At 41.0% G+C, this 22,389-nt stretch overlaps 1 protein-coding gene across 1 annotated transcript in view; it reads left to right on the plus strand.

Moving 5' to 3' along the window:
• The window catches only part of GLS (glutaminase), an 83,120-nt gene extending 62,194 nt beyond the window's left edge, over positions 1-20,926 (plus strand). The window contains exons 16-19 of the mRNA XM_013004348.2: positions 14,648-14,709; positions 15,612-15,688; positions 15,787-15,850; positions 18,860-20,926. Coding sequence (XP_012859802.2) covers positions 14,648-14,709; positions 15,612-15,688; positions 15,787-15,850; positions 18,860-19,016 — 360 coding nt within the window. The 3' untranslated portion in view covers positions 19,017-20,926. The remainder of the gene's footprint in view (positions 1-14,647; positions 14,710-15,611; positions 15,689-15,786; positions 15,851-18,859) is intronic.
• The last annotated feature ends 1,463 nt before the right edge of the window (positions 20,927-22,389 follow it).

Below are 22,389 nucleotides of genomic sequence, written 5' to 3' on the forward strand. Positions count from 1 at the left end.
GTCTCCTTGTTAAAGTTAATAATTATCAAATTGTAAGTGTACTGACCATTTTAAAGGGCTTTGTAGACTTAAAATTCGATGAAATTTCATATTAAAGGTTTTCTGTAATGAGTTCGTTTTTCACTGCAGTAGTTACATTGTGGACATGGTTCTCACAACCCCGTTATCATTGATGTTCTATGATTTCACTATATTCCTGTATGTCACTCAGGAATTCCTTTATCTCAAAAATAGTTTTATGTGTAAGTGTAAGGAAACCACCTGATGGTGTTTCGAAGCTATGCACAAGGTTTTCAGTGGTTTCTTCCTCTGAAGTGGGGCTTTGAGTTCTTTGTGGATGCAGGAAGCATCAAGAGAAAATGAAAAGAATACACACTGTCACTGTGCCAAAAAAGAATTGGATGAAAGTCCACCTTTCAGGAAGGTAGCATATGAGCAAGGACCAAGGAAGAAGTTCAAGCAACCCTGAATGAATTAGGCTAAAACAAGGCTCCAGGAATTGATGGAACGCCCACGAAATGTGTCACCGAGCTGAAGGCACACTGGAAGCACTCCGTTGTCTGCCAGGAAATTTGGAAGACAACTACTTGAGCCAACTGACTAGATGAGATCTGTATTTGTGCCCATTCTAAAGAAAGGTGACACTGAAGAACAATGCCATTGCTATCACATGCAAGTCATAGTTTGCCGACGATCATCCAACGATGATTGCAGTAGTACATTGACAGGAAACTGCCATTGGATTCAGAAGGGGACTTGGAACACAGGATAGTATTGCTGATGTCAGATGGGTCTTGGCTCAAAAAAGAATACCCGAGACTTCCTTGTGTTTTGTTGACTATGCAAATGCATTAGACTTTTTGGATCATAATAAACTGAATAGCCTTTAGAAGAAAGGGGATTCTAGAGCACTTCATTGTGCTCATGAGGAACTTGTACATGGGTCAAGAGGCAGTTGCGCAAAGGGATGCTACATGGTTTAAAATCAGGAAAGGTGTGTGTAACGGTTGTGCTTCACCATACTTGTTCAGTGTATATGCTGAACAAATACTCAGAACACTGGATTACATGAACTAGAATGCAGCACAGCCTTGCTTGCTGAAAGTGAGGTGGGATTGAAGCACCTGCGGATGAAGATCAATGATTGAAGCCTTCAGTATGGATTACGGTTTAACGTCAAGGCCAAAATACAACTGGACCAGTAGGTAACATATAAGTGGAGAAAAGGTTGACGTTGTCAAGGGTTTCATCTTGCTTGGATCCACACTCAGTGCCCCTGGAAACAGCAATTTAGATAAAAAGATGTATTGCACTAGGTAAATTTACTGCACAGGACCTTTTAAAGTTTGGAAAAACAAAGTTGTTGCTTTGAGGACTAAGGTGCGCCGGTACCAAGCCATGGTATTTTACCATTGCTTCATACACATGTGAAAGTTGGACACTGGAAAAGGAGAACCAAAGAAGAATTGATGGATTTGAATTGTGCTGGCGAAGAATATTGAAAGTACCACAGACTGCTAAAAGGACAGGCCTGTCTTGGAAGAAGTACTGCCAACGTGCTCCTTAGAAGCAAGACTTTGTACACACTTAGGACATATTGATAGGAGAGACCAGTGTCTGGAGAAGGCCATCATGTTTGGGGAAGTAGAAGGGCAGGGAAAACGAGTAAGGCCCTCAAGGCTATGGGTTGACAACAGTGGTTACAACAGTGGGCAGAGGCATAGAAACAATTTTAAGGATGGCGCGGGACTAAAGCAGTATTTCATTCTGTTGTGCATAGGGTAGCGATGGGTCATAACGCACTCCATGGCACCTTAAAACAATAAGGAAACCTTTGGGAAGAGTTTCAGCACACAACCAGGCATGATCAGATTTAATGTTCTAAAGTGTTGCCTAGGTGGGGAAAATGAACAAGCCCTAAATCTTGCCGTTAAAAACCGTTCCTTAACTCTATTGTTAAAAGCAGCACTTCGAAATTATTTTCATTACTTAAGACCTGCTTTCTTGTGTATTGTTAAAACATTAAATGTTAACACTAAAAGTTATTTTAATTCCTAATTATTTCAGAAAAACCCTCTTGCTTGCCTCTTCTAAATGTCTATCAGCCACAGTCAATAGATTGAATCTTTATAAGCTCTGTCTCCTTATAGTTTGCTGTTCATAGAGCTAAATTAGATTTCCTTTATATATAACAGTGGGCTATTTTTTTCTAATTTATTTGAACTTAAAGGTACCTGTATACAATTCTCCACTTGTTTTTGGATACAAAAATTTGAAATCCAGCAAAATTAGAATGATTCTGTGATGGAAAAGTGGTTTTCTATTGTCTCTGACACATGTATTACAGTTCTTTTATATATGTTTGATTTTGAGTTTAATGACTTAATGGTGAAAACTACAATACAGGGGTATACCACACATAGGAACCACATATAAGAATATAGAAAACAATCTTGCTCTTAAATATTTTAAAATAGCATCCCAATACCCTTCATGGACAAATTTCTCTGACAAATTGGCAGTTTTATTGGAAACCACTCACTATGCTTGATACAGTTGGTGTATGGAATGTGATGAGCACTGTAAGAGCCCCCAGTAAAATGATTTTTTTTAAGTTGCTTTTCCCCAAATTGATGACCAGTACCTTGCTAGTTTCACTTTCTGTTTTGATATTTATTCCCCTCACCTAATTTGTTTGTGTTTAAGTGACACACATGCAGAATGAGTTCAAGATATTTAGTCAATTTAACAGTATAGCTTCAACCTAGATTGTTCAATGATTAGTTCTTCATTTAACCCATATTTATTGGGTGCACCCGACCCAAGCCTATGCATCCTAAAACTGGAAAATGAATAAAGAAAAGAGAGTTGATGCTTTTAGATTAGGACATTGGTGAACATTGAATATATGATGAACTAACTGCCAGAAGTACAGTCAGAATGCTCTTTAGCAGCAAGGATGGTGAAATTCTGAAAAGCCACCAGTGCTTTGGGTATATTCTGGGGGGACCAGTTCCTGGAGAAGGGTATGCTTGGTAAAGCAGGGTTATTTTTTTTTTTAAAGGACATTTCAACAAGATAGATTTGACAACAGCAGCTGAAACAACAATGATTTAGGATGGCTTAGGACCAGCAATCTTTCATTCTATTGTAGGGTCACCCCGAGTCAATTAACTGCACAGATCTGACAACAGTATTTGCTTATGCACCAGAAACTGCAAGGCACTTGTTGGCACTAGTAAATGAGGCAAGTGTAAACCAGCTCAAGGTGTTTATAATCTGGAAGAAGATATGAATATTGAATAAGTACAAAATTAAGATGTTGATGTTTTTTATTCCCACTGGTAGCATGTCGATCTAGTTTATTTTAACTGCTATAAAAGAAGTAATAGGGATTGAAAAGTGCAGTGTTCGGGAAAGTATAATAAGATCTCATTTAAGCTGGGAAAATGGGTGTTGCTGTTTGGCTGTTTTTCTTTCTGAAAGGTGATATTTAAGGGTTTTTTTGTTTTTTAATCAGTTTATTAGGGATTCATACAACTCTTAACACTATCCATACATACATCAATTGTGTAAAGCACATTTGTACATTCATTGCCCTCATCATTCTCAAAACATTTGCTCTCCACTTAAGCCCTTGGCATCAGCTCCTCATTTTCCCCCTCCCTCCCTTATGAACCCTTGATAATTTATAAATTATTTTGCCATATTTTACACTTTCCGACATCTCCCTTCACCTACTTATGTAGATCCTTACAATCGGTTCCCCCTTTCCAACCCACCCTCCCTCCACGATATTTAAGTTTTAAAAAGAGTTAACAAGTTTGAAATATGATTGTTTAAAAGTCTAGCTTGAAGGTCCCAGGTCAAGAAAATGTTTAACACAGAAAATTAGAGAAGCCAAGTAGGAGGGACCAGTGAGAAGTTACAAAGATTTGAACTCCCATCAAAAGCCAAAGAAGAACTTGAGGCCTGGGAATTGGGGGCGGGCATGATTTGGTATTGAGGGTGGTGGAATTCGATATGCCTGAGATGGATGGTGGATTTGACTAGAGAGTAGATAGGTTTGGAAATTGGGATTAGTACCCCTGGGTGACAATTTAAATTGGTGAAAAGTGAATTACGTTGAATTTTAGAGTTTGATATAAGCACTGATTGAAGCTATACTTTCCAGAGTGGAAAGTATGAGAAGACAAAGGAAGCATGAGAAGGGTTGGTTAATCTGTTTGATTACAAACATCAGGGTTTTGAATAGTAATGATTTAAACAAATGGGTTGTCAGGTGCTGTCAATTCAGCTCTGACTTGGTGACCTGAAGTAGAACAGATCAAAACTGTCCAGTCCTGCACCCTCTTCACAATTGTTGTTATATTTGAGACCCTCACTATAGCCACTGTGTCAATCCATCTTGAGAGTCTTCTTTTTTGCTGCCCTTCTATACCAACCATGAGACACTCCAGGTACTAGTCTCCTGACAGCATGTCCACAGTACATGAGACAGAGTCTCGCCATCCTTGCCTTAAAGGAACATTCCGACAGGTCTGCCCTTGTGGCAGCTAACATAACAAGTCTGACAGACAATCAAGGACGACTACCATCCTTACAGTAATGTCTACTCTGAGTCCTAAGATGGCTGTTCCTCTATTTTTGTTTAAACAAAGAAGAACAGCTTCTAACCCAGAGAACAACTTTCCTAGAAGCTTACTTGACATTCATTGGCCAGGCCAACTTCAAAGACATTTTGAGAAGCAATTTTGGTTGAGCACATCATTACTACTAACAAAATTAAGATTCTTTTAGTATGGAAGAGGTGATGGGCAATTAACAGCATGAGAAAGTAGTTTGCATCTGAAATACACACACACACACATATTTGTGAGGTATGTGCTAAAATTTAGAATATTCTGAGCTAGAGATTTGAATTTGAAACTATTTGGGTTCTTGAGCCCTCGAGTCCACAGACCTCAAGTTAGAAACCCCAAAGGGAAGAGCATGTGCATCGTTTCTCAGGGAAAGAACGGAAGGGAAAGATTGAGCCCTTGGATTGCAATTGGAAAGATTCTCTGGGCAAAATAGTGGCAGGAAGCATCAAAAGAAGATGGAATATACACCACTGTTGAACATAATCAAGAACTCATAATATTGAAGGAAAAAGTCTAAGCTTCACTAAAGGCTTTGGGGAAAACAAGGGCCCATGAATTGATGTGATGCCAATTGAAATGGTTCAGCAAACTGATGAACAGCTACCTGGACAACCAACAGAAAGCGAACTATAGTAATGCCCATTTCAAAGGAACGTGATTAGATAGAACACAGAAATCATCAAACTATAAGTAAAGCTGCTGAAACTAATTCTAAACCACTAACAATAGGATGTATATAGATGGGCAGTGCCAGAAATTCAAGCTGGATTCAGAAGAGGTTACCCAGTGAAGGATATTTTTAATAACATCAGATGAATCTTGGCTGAAAGCACAGCTACATCTTTCCGAAACACAGTCTTCTAGTCAGTTCCGACTCATAGTGACCCTAATAAATCTTTATTAGAACAGGCAGCCTCATCGTTCTTCTATAGAGAAGCTGATGGGCTTGAACCGCTGACCTTACAGTTGCAGCAGCCCAATGCTTTATCCCACAGTGCCACCACTATGAGAAAGATATTTACTTGTGTTTTTTTTTTAATAGGTAGATTAGAAGGGGTCCCCAATTGCGGGGGGAGGGGGTAGTGTTCGGAAGGGTAAATCCAGGATAGTGGACTCTTGGGAGTCAAGAGAAAAGTATATTTTAAACTTGGAGCAGTCAGCTAGTGAAGCATATGTGAGCTATCCATTTGTACAATCATCCTAGGGTTGAAGTTTATTGTTCAGTCATTTGGGTTAAAAAGAAAAATCTGTTTAACGAATGATGATAATAGGTGTCGGGTTTGCTTTTATACTTTATACAGTGGGGGGAAATTAGCCATTTTGGCCACATCCTGCACACAGAGACACCCACAATTACTTTAATTTTGGCTAAAGATATAAAAGTTAAGGAAATTTTGGAATACAAAGAATTTTGCTGCTAAGAAAACATACCTAGTAAAGAATGTGTGCTTGAAGACACAAGAGGGACACAGTGGCGTATAAAGTGATGATCCAGAAAAAGAAATCACATCTTTAGCCCAAGCAAAGAGGATTGGCTTTGGTAGGAGGAAGAACATCTCCACTAATAAAATAGCCTCGGAAGCGGCGATTAGGTTGGCAGATATTAAGGGGTACACTGGGTATTTCTGTACACTGGCTTCCATTTCCCCGAGGACAAGGAGACAGTACTTTCTGCTAAAGAATGAACTGTGGAGTTTTAGGAAGACTTCAAAGTTTCAGGCGTGTAGATAAGAAAGGAAATAATAATTGTTCCTGGAAGTGTAAAGGAGCTGAACGGGAACATGGCAATGCTGTAAGAGCACCGCTGATGTTAGGAGTGGCCGCCACGGATTTGTAGTGAAGGGTAATCTGCCCTGTGGTGGTTGATCCCCAGTGGATCTGTATCCACAGTTTCTTGGCCAAGGGGATTTACTGATGGCTTTTGGAATCGACTTTAGATCCTCCATACATAAGGAAAATGCTTCTATGTTTTTGTTTCTTTTAGCATTTGGTTCTACTTAAAATTTTTCAGCTAAGGCAGATTACACTAACAAGTGATTTCTTTATATATTTTATCATGTTCTACCGGCTTCTCAAAGTAATGCATTTTAAATACGGAAATAAAGATAAGTGCTGAACAGTCTCGTGTTAAGAAGGAAAGATAGCACTCTGAGGTGGACAGTGTGTCTGAACCAAGCCCTATGGTATCTTCATGGCCTCGTGCACGCACAAAAGCTGGGCAATGAGTAAGGATGTCATGCTTGGTCATGATTGGTGAAGTAGAGGGTCCGCAAAAGAGGAAGACCCTCAGCAAGATGGATTGTCACGATGGCTGCAACAATAGGCTTAAATATAGAAGTGATTGTGAGGATGGTGTAGAATCCAGCAGGGTTTCATTGTATTGCATGTAGGCAGGGTTTCTATGATTCGGAACTAACTCAACCCTTAGCAACAACAAACCACTGCGCTGAAGTGTGCATGGCTCTTGTTTGGCTTTGCCCATTTATAGGATTCCCATCCCCTCAAATGGTGCTTTGCTTGTTTTTTGCAGATTTAAATATTCTTGTTCCCAGTGGTTATTGGAATTGTATGCGGAGATAATTTGTTTGAATTGGATAGTAAACAAATTATGATGGCTCTGAAAATGAGGGATTTCTTTTTAAAATCAAAGTAATCAAGATGTATTATAATTACCATCTCTACAGAGTATCCGTGTCTATGTACCATGTGCGTGCGCCTTACGTTGTAGCAGCAAAAATTAGGGCATAAATTAAAAGCAGAATTCTGTTTCTCTTGCTCCCACAACTTTTCTCTCTTAAGATTACTTAAATTTTCATTTTCTTGTAATAGCCTTTTTCTTTTAAACACCCTCTTCATTTTGTTTTTTGAGTCATATGGCCAAGTAATTTGTTCTCTTTTTGTCTATTCTTTTAGGTTCTTCGTCTTTTGTGGTTCTGGGGTACATGTTTTTTTCTTTAATAAAATGTGTAAATAAGCATATACTCTACCATGCGGAATGTATGGCTCCATTTCCTCTATCTTCACTAAGCATCATGGACTTTCACAGTCTTTATAGGAGAGGCAGACTAGGAAGACAGCGAATGAGAAAGTTTGACAGTTGTCAGTGCACTGCAAATACTTTTCCACATGGAACATGCAGTTTTGTTCCTCAAAGGAATAGCTGCCTTGGCCATTGCTCATTTCTTTCTTCCCCTTTTTGCAGCTGGTTTGTTGCTGCTTACTTTTTAATTGCGCATGTTGTTAGATCACACAGATACCGTAGACTGCTTTCCTTATGAGAGCCTAAGAAGAGTCCAGAGGTATCCTTTCAGAGTATTCCGTGGCACTTAGTGGAGAATGGAGCTCTTGAGAAGAGGAGTTGTTTACTTGTGACTGATGCCGTAGGCAGTCGTATTTGCTCTCATTCACATTAGCCTTGGACTTTCGGAGATTTAAATATAAAAATTAAAGACAGTATTTTGAAGTTTCCTGTTTGTTGCTTGTGTTGATGAGAAACTTGAATTGTATATTTATTTCCTATTATCCCTTCATTAAAACAAAGACAAAAAGCTTTTGGTTAACATTTCAACAGAAAATTGGTTTCTCTAATTTCCCAATAAAGCGTTTTCGCATAGTGTTTTTTCAGGCTTCCCACTACAGGAGGCATATTTTCTCATTGTTATTGCACTGTTGACGTCTCGAGTGCTGTGTTAGGAAATCCTTGGCCTAAGAGATCCTGGGCAGTGGTTGAGCACGCGGATGCTGGCGTCGGGCCCACTGACCGCACCCACATGCCTCTGCTTGCCCCACTTACCCACCTGGTTGCCTGCAGAAGCTATTTAAGTGCTCTGGACTTTCCTTGCCTACTCTGAATAATGAGGGGTTATTTTACGTACCACCTCTAGCTTAGTCTGGGAAGGTGCTCAAGAAGTACTAGGGATTATGAATAATACATAATCTGACATTCTTTCCTCATGGATTGTCAAATATATTTGATAAGGTTATGATTGCATAGTATAACAGTAAGATAAATGACTTCAGATAAATCTACTCCTTGGGAAATGTTGAAAAGGTTATGCCTTGGGGCATTGATTACTTTGCCAGTTGAGCAGAATGCAAAGCATGGAGCTACCACTTTGGGATTGTAAATGTTTACAGTAAAAGTTATGGAAATGCTCTTTCTCAGAGTAAGATTTACTATTTGATTTATGCTCTATTAAAATTATCACTGGAGAATCTTCTGCTTGTGTGTAAAAATTCGGAAATGTGGTTATGGGTCACTGAACTGCTATTCCCATAGAGCATTTTTTTTCTAATTCTCTGAGTTCAATTTAGATTAGTTTTGTTTATTTGTAGTATGTTAATAATTGTGTCTGAATAAACATTCATCGCATCATAAAAGTGCTATAATTTTCGTTTGCACATTCATACAAATATGAAAGGAAAGAGGAAATATCTTTGAGCACACACATTGCACAGGTGTTTATTTTTGTCAAATAAGACTGGTTGCTTACTTTCATTTAAAGGGAGTGAACTGAAAAAAAAAAAAAAAGGGAGTGAACTTTAGAAATAAATTGGACCTGGGGTCATGATGGTTTATTTAGCAGATGACGAGTATCCATTCCCTGACAACAGATACTGCATGGAGCTGGAAACGCGAGCAGCGGACAGCCAGCCAGGTGGGAGGAGCACAGGGTGGGTTTTCAGTTAGCTGCATTTCCCTTGTTCATTAAAGCCCTTTCCCCGAAGGCTTGGATGAGTCTTTAGATGAAGACAAAAAGGGAAATCAAGAGAAGCCATGGTACTGCAGTTGGAAATAACGTAGTTGAAGTGGAATTCCAACCACTGATCCTTCTCCTCTCCTTCCCTCCCTCCTCCTTTTCATCTTTCAATATTTAGCAAAAGACCTAATCGAGTGAAACTGCTGTTTAATCCTTTGAGTCCCTTATATCCTTTGGATAATTGCATGAGATCTGTTAAGGATTTGCAGCTTTATGACGTAGTTGTGTGGCATTGGCATCCTGATAAATGAGTCCTATCCCAACTACATCACTAATTCATGTTATGTGACCTTGATCTAAGGCCCTTAGTTTCAGTGGTAGTAATAAATAAAATATATCTATAAATATATTGTACCACCAACCTGTCAGAAGTGTTTAAAAACACTTAACTTAAAAATGTCGAATTTTTTCAAAGTTAACCACTATGTAAATATGAAGTGATATGATTATGTAATTCTAGTCCTTGTTGCTTCTACAGCAGTGTCTGGGCATTTAGAAGTAAGAGACCAAAGAGAAGCTGTATAATTCAACTTTTAAACACTCAAAAAGAATGAGAGAATGGTAGGAGACTTGACATGTGATATTTAGACTTAGAAAAATTCACAGAATGTCCACCTGCTCCTAGCTATCTTAGAAACAAGTGAGAGTTTTGACATGCCAAGCATGGACTCAACAGTTTTAAATGAACTCATGTGAACTGTAACATTTTTGTCTCCCTGCTATTCTGACGTTGAACAAATACTTAGATAAGGTGGTCTGGTTCCAGTCTGCCAGAGTTGCAATAAGGAAAATGTATAATATGAAGTGTGAACTCTGCTGACATTTGACTCATAAAGTTCTAGTGGCTCAACAGAAGTTTCCCCGTACTGTGGCGGCCAGACTAAGTCTCCGAGCCCGTCTTCAGTCGGTGAGCTTACTGTTGCTGTGTGTGGCTGCTTTGTACAGAGGAGTGATTCCTTACAGGTGATTCATCAACATAGATGGTCCACACCTCTGGCACTTATGTGGACGGATTGTTTTCTGGACTTGGGCCTTCTTGACAAGTAACTGAAATATCCTTTGAGGGTGGGGGCGGGGGCCGTTAGAGGATGAGCCTTGGTAAAGATTGGCACACCTACATCCTTGGAAGGAGTTGCCTGGAGTTTGCACGGGCCATCTTAGGAGTGCGCTTCTCTCCTTCAGTTGTGTGGTTTTTTTGCCATGGTTCTTATTCTAGACAGTGAGTCAACTTAGCCTGCAATGTTGGTGAAACTTTCTTAGTAGACCAGGAAATGGCCTGTCCCAAATGAAATAGCACATCATCTGCGGTCTCAACATTTAAGTCCCTTTCACGTTCTGTTGATATTCAATCCGTAGCTCATTTCATAATTTATGCAAACTTAAAAATTACAGGTGGCTGCTTGCTGGAGTAAAGGGGCATGGTAGTTTTAATTTTCAGTGGCAGCTGTGCCAAGGAGTCCTGGCGGCACAGTGCGGACCCACTAACTGCTTGGCTGGAGAACGGTGGCGGTCTGCTTCTGTGCAGACAGCAGTCTAGGAAGCCCTAGAGGGCAGTTTGGCTCTACTCTGTCTGGTCTCAAGTTTGGGTTTTTGGAGCCTATGCTGCCTCCTAGTGTTTTTCTGCCTTGAAGAGAATGACGTTCATTTTGTGATTCATTAAGTCCATGTCTGATATGGACTTAATCAGCCTTGTAGCTAGCCTTTTGTTTTCATGGGGAGAACATGGAACTTCCCTGTTACTCTTCAGTAAAAGTTTTAAGCTAAGCTAAGGCTTTTTTCCTTCTAGTAATCACAAAGTCTTCTGATTTATTCTTATATTTACCCCTCTGAGCTGAAACATGCATGTGAATTGTTAGTGTACTTTGAATAAGCTGATGATATTCTGAAATCAGTTTTTCCTGGGCTTTATTTGCCATTAATGAAGTTATCTTGTAGAACTTTGGATATATTCTCATTCCTAATTTAAAACATAAATAGTCCATGCAGTCACTAATACAGATTAAGTATTTATTATTCAGAAGGACTAATAAATACTTAAAAGAATAAATTATGTGCTAACATTAATGTATGTATATCAGAGTTTGGGATTTCTTTGGAGGAATGGAGGAGATAAGTGTATAGATATCATGTGATCTTGTATGTAAAAAGTGGCATATGTGAGAAAAAATATTATTTCTAGGTTAAGATATCAGAGTAGAAATTAGAGGAGAAGAATGGCATTTTTATAAGGAATGGTAAAAGAAAAAAGTTTAGGGAAAAATCTGTACTTTGGTTTAGAAAAAGTAGAAGGTGTTTAGGATTGTAATGGACAATCACTTAATGCTTCCTAGGCTCTATCAGTTAGGTTGGGCTGATAACCACAAGGTCAGTAGTTCAAACCCATTAGGCACTCATAGGAAGAAAAATTAGGCTGTCTGCTCCTGTAAAGATTTACTCTCAAAAATTTCTAGAGAGGAGTTCCGCTCTGTTCTGTGAGGTCACTATGGATTGGAATTTACTCCTTGGCAGCAGGATTTCTTTTCTTTATAGCCCATGTGATCATGGGGCATTTTGTGGACAACTAGCAACAAACTGTATGGGTGATGCATGCCGTGATTGGAGGATCAGGGAACGTGTGGGATCAAGAGAAGGGTTTGATTAGGGCTCTGGGTGTTGTCAAAAGAATATGCATGAACACCTACCAAGATCATTTTGTTCTATTGAGGTTGAGGAAGAAAGATGTCAGAAAAAAAAACAAGTACAAGCTCAAATAATTTAACTTTGATCAGGAATTATTTTGAAGTGTCTTGACATTTTTTAGAAAGCCTTTGGTGATCAATATTTTGAGAAGGCTAGAAGGTTGCAGAAAAGTTTTGGGAGGTAGAAGATCTTTAAAAAGGATCTGCCTTCATAGAGTTTACATTCAATGGAGGGAAGAGACTGGAAACAAACACACTATTTATATCCCCCAAACCCACTGTGATCCTAGTGGATTCTGATTCGCAGTAACTCAGACTGAAATCTGCATCAGGGCAACACATAAACCTCCTCTGACAGGGCAGTGGCTGTGCTGGAAGTGTACAGGTCAGGACTGAAACCTAGTTTCTCTCCAAATAACCTGAGACTTCTCTCAAGTGAGGACGAGAGCCATTTAAGGTGATGAGTGGGGAAATTCCAAATATATTTTGGCAGTAGAACTAAATGGATTTGTAGATGATCTAGATGTCCATGTAGGCTGTGAAGGAAAGAGAATCAAGTGCAACACCCAGGATCTATGTGAATTAGAAAAAGGTCATGCCTCTGGGGGGCAAGCATAAGTTTTATGTGGCTCCCCTCCACCCAGAAGTGCCCCTGAGTGCTGGGCCTCACAGGTTCATGAGAGGAGAGAGAACCTCTAATTTCTCTGTGTCCTTGTATAGGATGAACTGGAGGTCATGACCCAGACGTGGTGAATTGTAGTGCCATTCCACAATGAGACTGTTGAGTTGGTGGGATGTGAGAGAAGTAAAATTGGGACATCCTGTAGGTGAGGTTGAGTCAGGAGATCTGGATATCTGGGAGAGAGGCTTGTAATTGAGTTTGAAATAGTCGTTTTGACAACCCAGTGGGAGCTGTAGGCTTAAGGTTTGGGAATGGAATTCAAATAATGGACCGGGTAGTCATCTTGCCTAGAGGAATGTAGAACACTTTTAAGGGAAGTTAGGAATTGAGAAGTCGTTCTGCCTAGGAGTACAGGGAGTGATAAGAACTGATTTTTATCACCTCCAGGAGTGAATTGTAACCTAGAGAGGTTGTATTTTAAAACACTTAATTTCCCCCCAAGTATTACATGTGTGACTTTTTCTGCTATTCACGTGCTTTTATGAACTGTATTGACGGGTGAGAGTGGAGTTAGCAGTGGAAGAATGCACAAAGACACATTTAGAACATTCTAGATCATTCCATCATGCTCTTCCCTCCACTGATACTGGGAAAATGACTCTGGATTGTGGATGAGTCAGCAGGGCACTGACTACAGAATGCCAGCTAGCCAGGACGAGTAAAGGGCCTCTGGGGGGACACAGGAGGTTTTCTTGAAGGGTGAGCCACTCATAGCCACTATCAGAAATCATGGTAATATTGGGGGACATGCTTAATGAATTCAACAGGTTCCTGTACTGTGGAACAGTGCATTTCATAAATCTTCAAGAACATGATTTAGTCTTTTTGAAACCTGACCACACGACTCTTTTCATGAAGCATCTTGTGTTTGTTTCTGCAGAACACAAAATGCTGAGTTCACAAACAGCAATTGTTAGCTCCCGTGTGACTGGAAAGTCTTCAGGGGGACTTGTAGGCATGTCCACCTTGAGACTGTGAAAGCCCAGTCCAGGGACGTGGCTTTGCTGGTGGATAACAGGGTGACTTTCCATCCCGGCAGTTAAAGTTTATTGTTGTTTTCCAACTTTGAGCCCTGTATCAGTTGGCTGTTATTATGAAGGTTGAATTTGCAAAGCATGAGGCAAAAGTGGGATCTCATGCAGTATTTACATGCAGTGTATGATCAGATTCTTATATTGGGATAAAGCCTTTATAAAACCAGATCAAAACCAATAACCTTCACAGAAACTACCCATTTACTTAGAAATAAATAGAAAGGAGAAATGTGGATGCTTGTCAAAAGTAGGTGTACTGTGAAGTCTTGGTGCAGTCAGCTGTAGCAGTGACTTAGTGTTTTGGGAGAATACCTACCTTAGCACCATTGACTCCGAGAATGCCCCAATTTGTACATGATTAAACCAAATTTCATTTTCCCAGTGAATCACAGTCCTACTCTTACATTTAAGCTGTTGATTGTCTCCAAGTAAGACCCTGATGAATACAATGGTTAGTGGCCGGATGTTTTTTACCAGGATTTTGTTTTAATGATGTTTTTTATCAGTATGTGAACCGCTTTCGGTAAGGAAATGCTAAGAAGGATCACACAATGTTTAATTTCAACTAAGAGAGTTTCAGGCCTCCCAAGTTTCCCCCTTTGTTCCAGTTGCTGTGCCATTTCTCCCTTATGTATTGCATCCTTCTTGTTGAACTGTCCCTCACAACCTTCTATATTCCAGGACAATACTGTCACATGTATTCTGTTGGTTGTAGGAGAGCCCTCGCAATTGCCTTTCCTTGTGGTCCAGCGGTGTTCACAGTCCACAAGAGGCCACTTACCAGGGACAGCTGTACATTTGGTGGATTGATTCTCCCCCATGAATGCCTGTTTTTTTTTTTCCTCCACAGGTAAAGTCAGTGATAAACCTTTTGTTTGCGGCATATACTGGAGACGTGTCCGCACTCCGAAGGTATGTTAACTAGGTGGAGGATTGTGTGTAGCTCTTGTGGTTGACAGGATGTTGATGAAATTGCTTCTGGATTAGGCTATCCAAAGTCTCATTTCCATTTCCCTCCAACAAAAATTACCTAGACAAAATGGACCTTACCTCTTTACTCCCAGTGCCATCGGCCTCTTCTTTTCGTCTACTTATCAACAGGCTTACCCTCCGTTTCCTCAAATGGTTAAATTGTGTAGTCTAATAAGTACTCATGTTTTATTGGCACTGGGCAATGCCCTTCAACCCATCTACCTTAAAAATACTTGCAAGCATGTGCGCCCACGAGCATGCACACATGCACACACACATACTCTTTGAGGGAGGAAACAGGGGCAGGGCTGTGTGTCTTCCCTACCACCAGATTTGGTAAAACCATGTAGAACTGGAAGCTTGAGATCTCTCATAGAGCTGAAAATGACCTTTAAAGGGGAAACTGTGTAATTCCAACATTTGTTTTAAAATCTGATTTGTAGTTCTTGTAAAGAATCGACTATGAAAGAATGGCCCTTTGGGAACACATATAACTTCGTGGGTAAGCTTCAGTAATCTTTGGTTCAAGTGTGCCACAGTTCTTGAATCAATGTGGTAATGAAGCGTAAGAGAGGATTTGTTCATGGACTCCGGACTCCAAAAAAGCAAGCTAAGGAAGAAGTGAGATGGCGTTTTACCTGGGTAACTGGTTAAAATACTTGATGGTTAGGAGTTTGGCCTGTGATATCTGAAGACTAGATTAAGTCTGGAGCCTGTGTGAGAGCCTCAGGAAGGATGATAGCCGTCCGACAGGCCCTGAGATTGATCTGATGGAGTAAAGGTTAAAATGTTAGTGAAGCTCATCGTCTATATCCTGAATAGCTGTGCTTACAATGTTTCAGGTTTGCTCTGTCAGCCATGGACATGGAACAGAGAGACTATGACTCTCGGACAGCTCTCCACGTCGCTGCTGCAGAGGGTAATGCAGGAGCCGCTGTCACGCATCCATTTTGTTGTTGTTTCATCAGACTTGATTGCTACTCAGTTCAAAAATCTGTTTCTTTTTGTCTTGGGTAGGCCATGTTGAAGTTGTTAAATTTTTGCTGGAAGCCTGCAAAGTAAATCCGTTCCCCAAGGACAGGTGAGTACTTGTGTTACCTGCTAACATGTAATTGACAAGTCACTTTTAAAATTAAGTGATGGTATAACTAAATCCTTTTTGTGTGTATCAGAGACATTTTATGTCACCATGTTATGGAGACATCAATAAAACTATTAACCCAAACTCACAGCCATCCCATCACTTCTGACTCGCAGTGAGCCCTAGAGGGCAGGGTTGAACTGCCTGTCTGTTCGTAAGTACCAAGCTTCATTTTCCCCCACAGAGCAGTTGGTGGTTTTGAACTGCTAACCTTGACGTTGGCAGCCCAACTTGTAACCACTACACCACCAGGGCTCCTAACTAATAAACGCAACAAACAAAATCTTGTTCCTGTTGGGTAGATCATTCTCTCCATTATTCCTACTTCTTATTTAGAACTTTTTTAGGTTAGATTGACTGCTAGTACGCCGCATGAAGAAAACAATGCTTTGTGCTTGGGAAGGAACAAAATAAGATTTTGTCCTCATGGAGATTTTAACCATTCAGGTATATAATGTTAACTTTACTGAAGCAGATAAAAACATGTAAGAAAAGTACTGTTACCAAACTCTAAAATGAATATATTGGAGTTTCTTGGGATTCTTGGATTTGGGTGGAATCAGCAGAGGTTGGATTGTACTCAGTGCTTTGGGGAAGAGAGAGTTGCAGTTACCGGGAGGAGAACAGGGTTTTCTATCTAGAGCGGGAGAATCTGCTTGGCATGTGACCTGCTCCTTCCCTCTACCTCCTGGTCCATGGCACACTGCTGTTCACCCTGCAGTCAATGGGGTTCCCCAAAGGAGTACTCAAGGGGGAAGAAGAATATAGTTATATACATATCCGTGAGTCAACTCTATAGTCATACACCTACATTATATAACTAGAGTATAACCGATGATTCAGTAGGTAGGGGAAATAAAGGTTTAGAAAAATAGAAGGAAAAAATATATGACAACCCACCCAGCCACTGCCATTGAGTGGATCCCGACTCAGAGCGATCCTCTATAGGATTTCCATGGAGATCAGGTCTTCACGGGTACAGAGAACCACATCTTTTCCCCGTGGATCTGCAGTTGGGTTTGAAACATCAACTGTGTTGTTAACACACCGCCTGCCTAACCCTTAGGAACACCCCCCACCCCACCCCGTCTGAGTAAGCGGTTTATATTCAATGTTTGAGGATGGTGAGCTGTATGAAGTTGACTACTGCCTAGCAGGGAGATCTTTGTTTACTAACACCAAAGCAGTTCGTGCCATCTCCTGGCGACCCCAGGCGTGTCATAGTAGAACTGCGCTCCATGGAGTTTTTGAGGCTGGTGTTTCAGAATCTGAGCACCGCTCAGCCGACTGAAACGGCCAGCTGGTTGACAGCCAAGCACACTAACTGTACCACCTGGGGCCTCCTGCTGTTTGCCAAGCTTTTTCTCTTCCTTAGAGCTTGATAATTTAGCTCGGAAGAAATGCAAAACGTGAAAACTTTAGCACTTGTATAATGATGGTAACACTATCTATCTTGATCCCCAGTTGATCACAATTACCAGTATTCTGAAACTTTGCGTTGACAGTTTTTCTTTTTATCCTCCACTATAATGCTCACTAAGCCTTTTTAGAGCAAGAAGCAGACAGTTTTATTTTTCCCTCCTTCCACATGATGGAGATATGCACTGTGCTTTTTAAATCTAAAGATCAATTCCTGCTCTCCCGAGTTGGCCTCTGTGGGAGCAGAGGCACTCCGCTGAGAGGCAGGCAGCGCGTAGTAACTAACATGGTGACTGGGCAGTCAAGAATTATAGATGGAAACCAGAAACCCAAGACAGCCCTTCTTTCTGCTTCATACAATCAGTGGCTCCTGAAGTTATCAAATAGGCTTAAATAAAATTACTGTATTTTTAAAAGTTGACATTTTGCATTTTTTCATAGAAGAGTTGCAATAAAAAACATAACTAGCAATTAATACTTTTTCCATAGTTAACGTGCAAAAGATGATTGAAAGCATCCTTCCCCCGCCTCTGTTTAGGCCACGTGCTCCCCAAACATGCACCTTAATTTAGCTTCTCTGGGAGAGCATTACTTACCTGACTAAAACTAAAAACCGGCTACCAAATTTATAGGGAAATTTTTTTTAAAAACTTAAAAAAAAAAACCTTCCAGTTCCGAATAGCGACACAGAAGGGTAGCAGGTTAGACAACAGAGGAAAGGAGTGTCTAGCCAGGGAAAGAAGGGAAACAAAAATGAAAGCACAAGATGGGCAGTGAGAGTGGCACATGGGGAAATGGAGGAAGGAAGACTGGCAACTAGGGAGAAGTAAACTTTAAGTGGAGAGAGGGGGTGGGGAGAGGGGCTTCCAGGTTTGTCAACCACTGTTGGGTTGTGAGCGTTTTAAAGCAATCCCTTTTGGTGGTGTCTTTCACAAGGCTAAGGAGCCGGGTAACCACTGTTGGCAATTCTTTCCCTTCATCCTCATCCTTAAACTCTGCATATGTCACACTGAATAGCAAAGCCTAGAAACACACTTCCGGAAAGGGTCGTTTCCCTCTGGCTGTCCAGTGTTCCATCTGAGTCCATGGGTGTCAGTCCTTCTTCGAGATGAGAAGACGCCAGTTCTTCTCTGGCCCATCTCCGGCCTCCAACGTGTGTGAGCCCCAGGGAGGTCCTGCTTATTTCTAGACACCTGAGATTGTGACCTGACAAGAGTGTGTTGTTTTTGTTTTAGTCAAAATCTAGATTGATGGATGGCATATAGCTGGACTCTAATTGAACATTTTATTTAAAAAGAGACTACTGGAAGTGTCTCTGAGTAGAACTTCCCTTGTAGAGGTCCCCTCCATAATCTTTCCAGAGAGTTTTCCTTCCTATCCGAACTTATCTTTAGACCGCTTTCTGAATTCCAAATCCCTTTCTTCATTCCTGTCACTCATCCAAGCTGCAGTTAAACTCTACAGATGCTGGCCTATCTCCACTGCCAGAAATTGCCTAATGCCCTGACCCATACTGTGCCGCTTCCTCAGGTGGAATAACACTCCCATGGATGAGGCGCTGCACTTCGGACACCACGATGTATTTAAAATCCTCCAGGAATACCAAGTCCAGTACACACCTCCAGGAGATCCCGACAGTGGAAAGGAAAATCAAACCGTCCATAAGAACCTTGATGGATTATTATAATGGTCTGGATCCCAAGATTTAAATCACTTACCTATGTAATTGTGGAAAATGATTATGGAGAATGAACGCGTGTATTTCTATCTGGTAGTGATATATATTTCACATTTGTCATTTCAGTGTTACTAGTGTTTTCTTCATTGTATGCGCAGGACAAATTTTAGCTTTTTTGGGGAAAAAAAGATAAAACAATCTCCCTCCATAATGTGAGCAATATTTACCTCGTGCACTATACAATTTGATGTAAAGGAAATAGTTACCAAGGCTAGCTTAATTATGTGGTCTTCCTGATTTATTTTTTTGCGTGTGTATGTGTGTGCGTGTTGTGAATTTACATTTTCTGGTGATGATCTGCTAATATGCATTTATAAACTAAGCTCTGTTGTGCAGTCTGTCCAAATGGATCAAGGCTGTCTTTAGAAGCAAATAGTGTGACTTTCAAGACTTCAAATATAGATTTAGTTTGAGTGTTTGAACAACAAATACACACGGTTGTGTGTTTTAAACTGTCTCCTTTCACCCTAGCTTCGTGATGTGGCTCTTTAAAGATAATAATAGTGAACAACTATTAGTAGGATAGACCAGTTATGATTAGACTTTATCAGGGAATCTGTTTAAGATATGTTTGGTGACCAAAACTTGCGTAAATGTAGTTACGTTTGCAAATGTTTCCTTTTTCCATAACCCTCTTAGTCCAGCCTCTCTTCCCATTTATCCACTTGCCTCTTTCCTTTAGCTGGGAAAGCGGGTGCTGGCATACTATGCAGTTTCATGTTTTCCACCTAAGTCCGACAAAGCTCATATCTCTGACATCAGAGTTATAACAATACCCTTTGTGGACAGATGATGAAGCAGAGGCAAATTACATAGCCTAATATAAATTAGTCAAATTCTTCAGTCAAAACAGTGAAAGGCGGTGACACTTTAAGAAGAAATTGGTCAGCTTCCAGACTACACTCAGACACTCTCAGCTACCACAGTGATTCCGATAGTGTGGGAACTGCTTCCTGGAACAATTGTTTGAAAATCTGTCATGGAAAGTCTGCATCAAGGTATTTGTTCTCTTGGGGGACCACTTAGATCGCTCCAAGTCTCTTCTGATTCTTGACTGGGTCATTTTTGATGGGCTCTATCATTTAAAGAGACTCTTTCTTTTGAAATTGAGCCCCATAACGTCCTTGTGCATGATCCATTTGTAAAGTAGGCAAAAGGGACGCCGAACGTGAGAGAACAGAATTTGCTAAGAATTGCACATACACTTTATCCTATCATACCTCACTCAGAGACAGAGGTATATTAAAGAGGACTTCTCACTATTCTTTGGGAACAAGGAATTTTCTTTTTTTTTTCTCAGATAAAAACTATTTTGTAAAGTTAAATGTGCCCTGACTGGCCCTGGTTATTTTATGACTGCACGCTGGTTTCTGTGCTTGCCGTCGGCTAGGAGTCGCGAATGCATTTGGTTAAATGCCTGTTGACTGTGCTCTTTACTGCTGCCATCATTATAATATGAACTCCAAAGATCTTTTTGTTTTAGGATCACGTGCTTTTTATGTATCATGAGACCTCTGTAGAGCTGAGTTCATTTAAAGCGTTGCACACACTTTTGTTGTCACTGGTCTCCGTCTGATGAACTTCTGTTGGCTGTGATGTGCTGTACCCACAACCCACGCTGCAGCCCACCACTTGGCTCTGTTGTCTGGCTGGCAGTGCCCGAAAGACCTGATGTTGGCTTTAGGTTTTCCTGGGGACTCCACAGCTATGAATGTATGTACTTCCAGAACCTCCCATTAGTGAATCTAACCTTAAAATGATAAGCTGTAAGGATTCTGAAAGTTGGGAAATATTTATTTTAAATGAAATCAAGTAGTATTGCTTTTTACAGCACAATAAATACATGTATCAAAAGCAAACTGTGTGAAAAGTTAATTTTCTTAAAGATTTTCTCCTAGGTCAGTCGGATGGGAACTCTGTGGGCCCTGGCTAGTTGGTTCAAATCAAGAAACCATTTCTAAAGGTTACTATGAGCCGAGAGCCATCTAAACTATCAAGGGGAGGCACCTCAGTGGTAAAGGCAGAATCCTGTAAGGAGTTCACCCTTGATGGGGAGAGGGTGGGCGGGCACATTGCACGTCCCCCAGAAGCTGATGTTACCCTTTTATAGTTGGGGTGTGCCCAGTGGTTCTAATTCCTTAATGAGATGAGAGGTACTTAGAAATCGGAATTTCTTGGGGAGCTGAACATGGTGAGGCCACCCTAGAATCTGAGATGGAGCACCTGGCGAACCTCAGCTGCCACCTGCCCGCCGTCACTGGTTCTCAGAACACTCGGCACTCTTCCATTTCGGGTTTGGGGTCATTGTGCAGTTTTTGTATACTCGGGAGATACATGCACACCACGACTGTTCTATCTTCAAGTTAGGGCCACATTTGGCTGTAGAAGCCAACTAGTAGTGTGCTGCCTACATAACTAACATTTTAGAACCAGATGAAACCTTAGAGAATCTCTAGAGCCGTGGTTCTGAACCTTCCTGGTGCCGCAAACCATTAATACAGTTCCTCATGTGGTGGTGACCTCCCAACTATAAAATTATTTCCGTTGCTACTTCATAACTGTAATTTTGCTACTGTTATGAATCCGGCGACCCCTGTGAAAGGGTCGTTCAGCCCCCAAAGGGTCGCGACCCTCAGGTTGAGAACTGCTCCTCTAGTTGATGGAGCTGAGACCCGAACGTGGGCTGTGACAGTGAAGTACGTGTCGTGCCCTGTGCCTGCATCTTGCCACATCCTGATCCTCTGTGGATAGAATATCTGGCTGTAAGCAATTTGCTGAGACTCCGCCTTTGCAAGGTTTTAAAGAGACAGGAATACTACAGTGTGAGTCCTAAAACATACAGTCAATTTCAGCTCTACAATATACACCCACAGACACAAGCCTGCCATCAGTGCTGGGGAGACAGATGGATGAATAATCCCAAGGAAGTTAAGTTTATTCTCAATACATGGTCATTCTCTTTGGGGGCAGGGATCCTCTTTTAGGGGAGTTGGGTAATTTTCCCAATTTAACTTGCAACAAGGGCCTCGAGCAGACGTGATTGTGAGGATGGTGCAGCACAGGGCAGCGTGTCCTGCTCCGTCCATGGGGTTACTATGCGTCGGAACCGACTTGATGGCGCCTAACGACAGTCCCGACAGCAAAATGAATACATCCATAAAGCATCAACCGCTCAGGAGAGAGAAGCAGGTGACGTCATCATGGCAACTGAACAAGACTGCCTCACTCCTGAAGGCGACATCTCTGCTTTCCAGCACTTTAAAGCGATTGCGTGCAGCAGATTTACTCCGTGTGATATGTGCGGGCTTGGTGGCACTTAGGG

The sequence above is a fragment of the Echinops telfairi genome, unplaced genomic scaffold, assembly GCF_000313985.2.
Source record: "Echinops telfairi isolate 266 unplaced genomic scaffold, ASM31398v2 ScPeMD7_3;HRSCAF=10, whole genome shotgun sequence".
NCBI classification, from domain to species: Eukaryota; Metazoa; Chordata; class Mammalia; order Afrosoricida; family Tenrecidae; genus Echinops; species Echinops telfairi.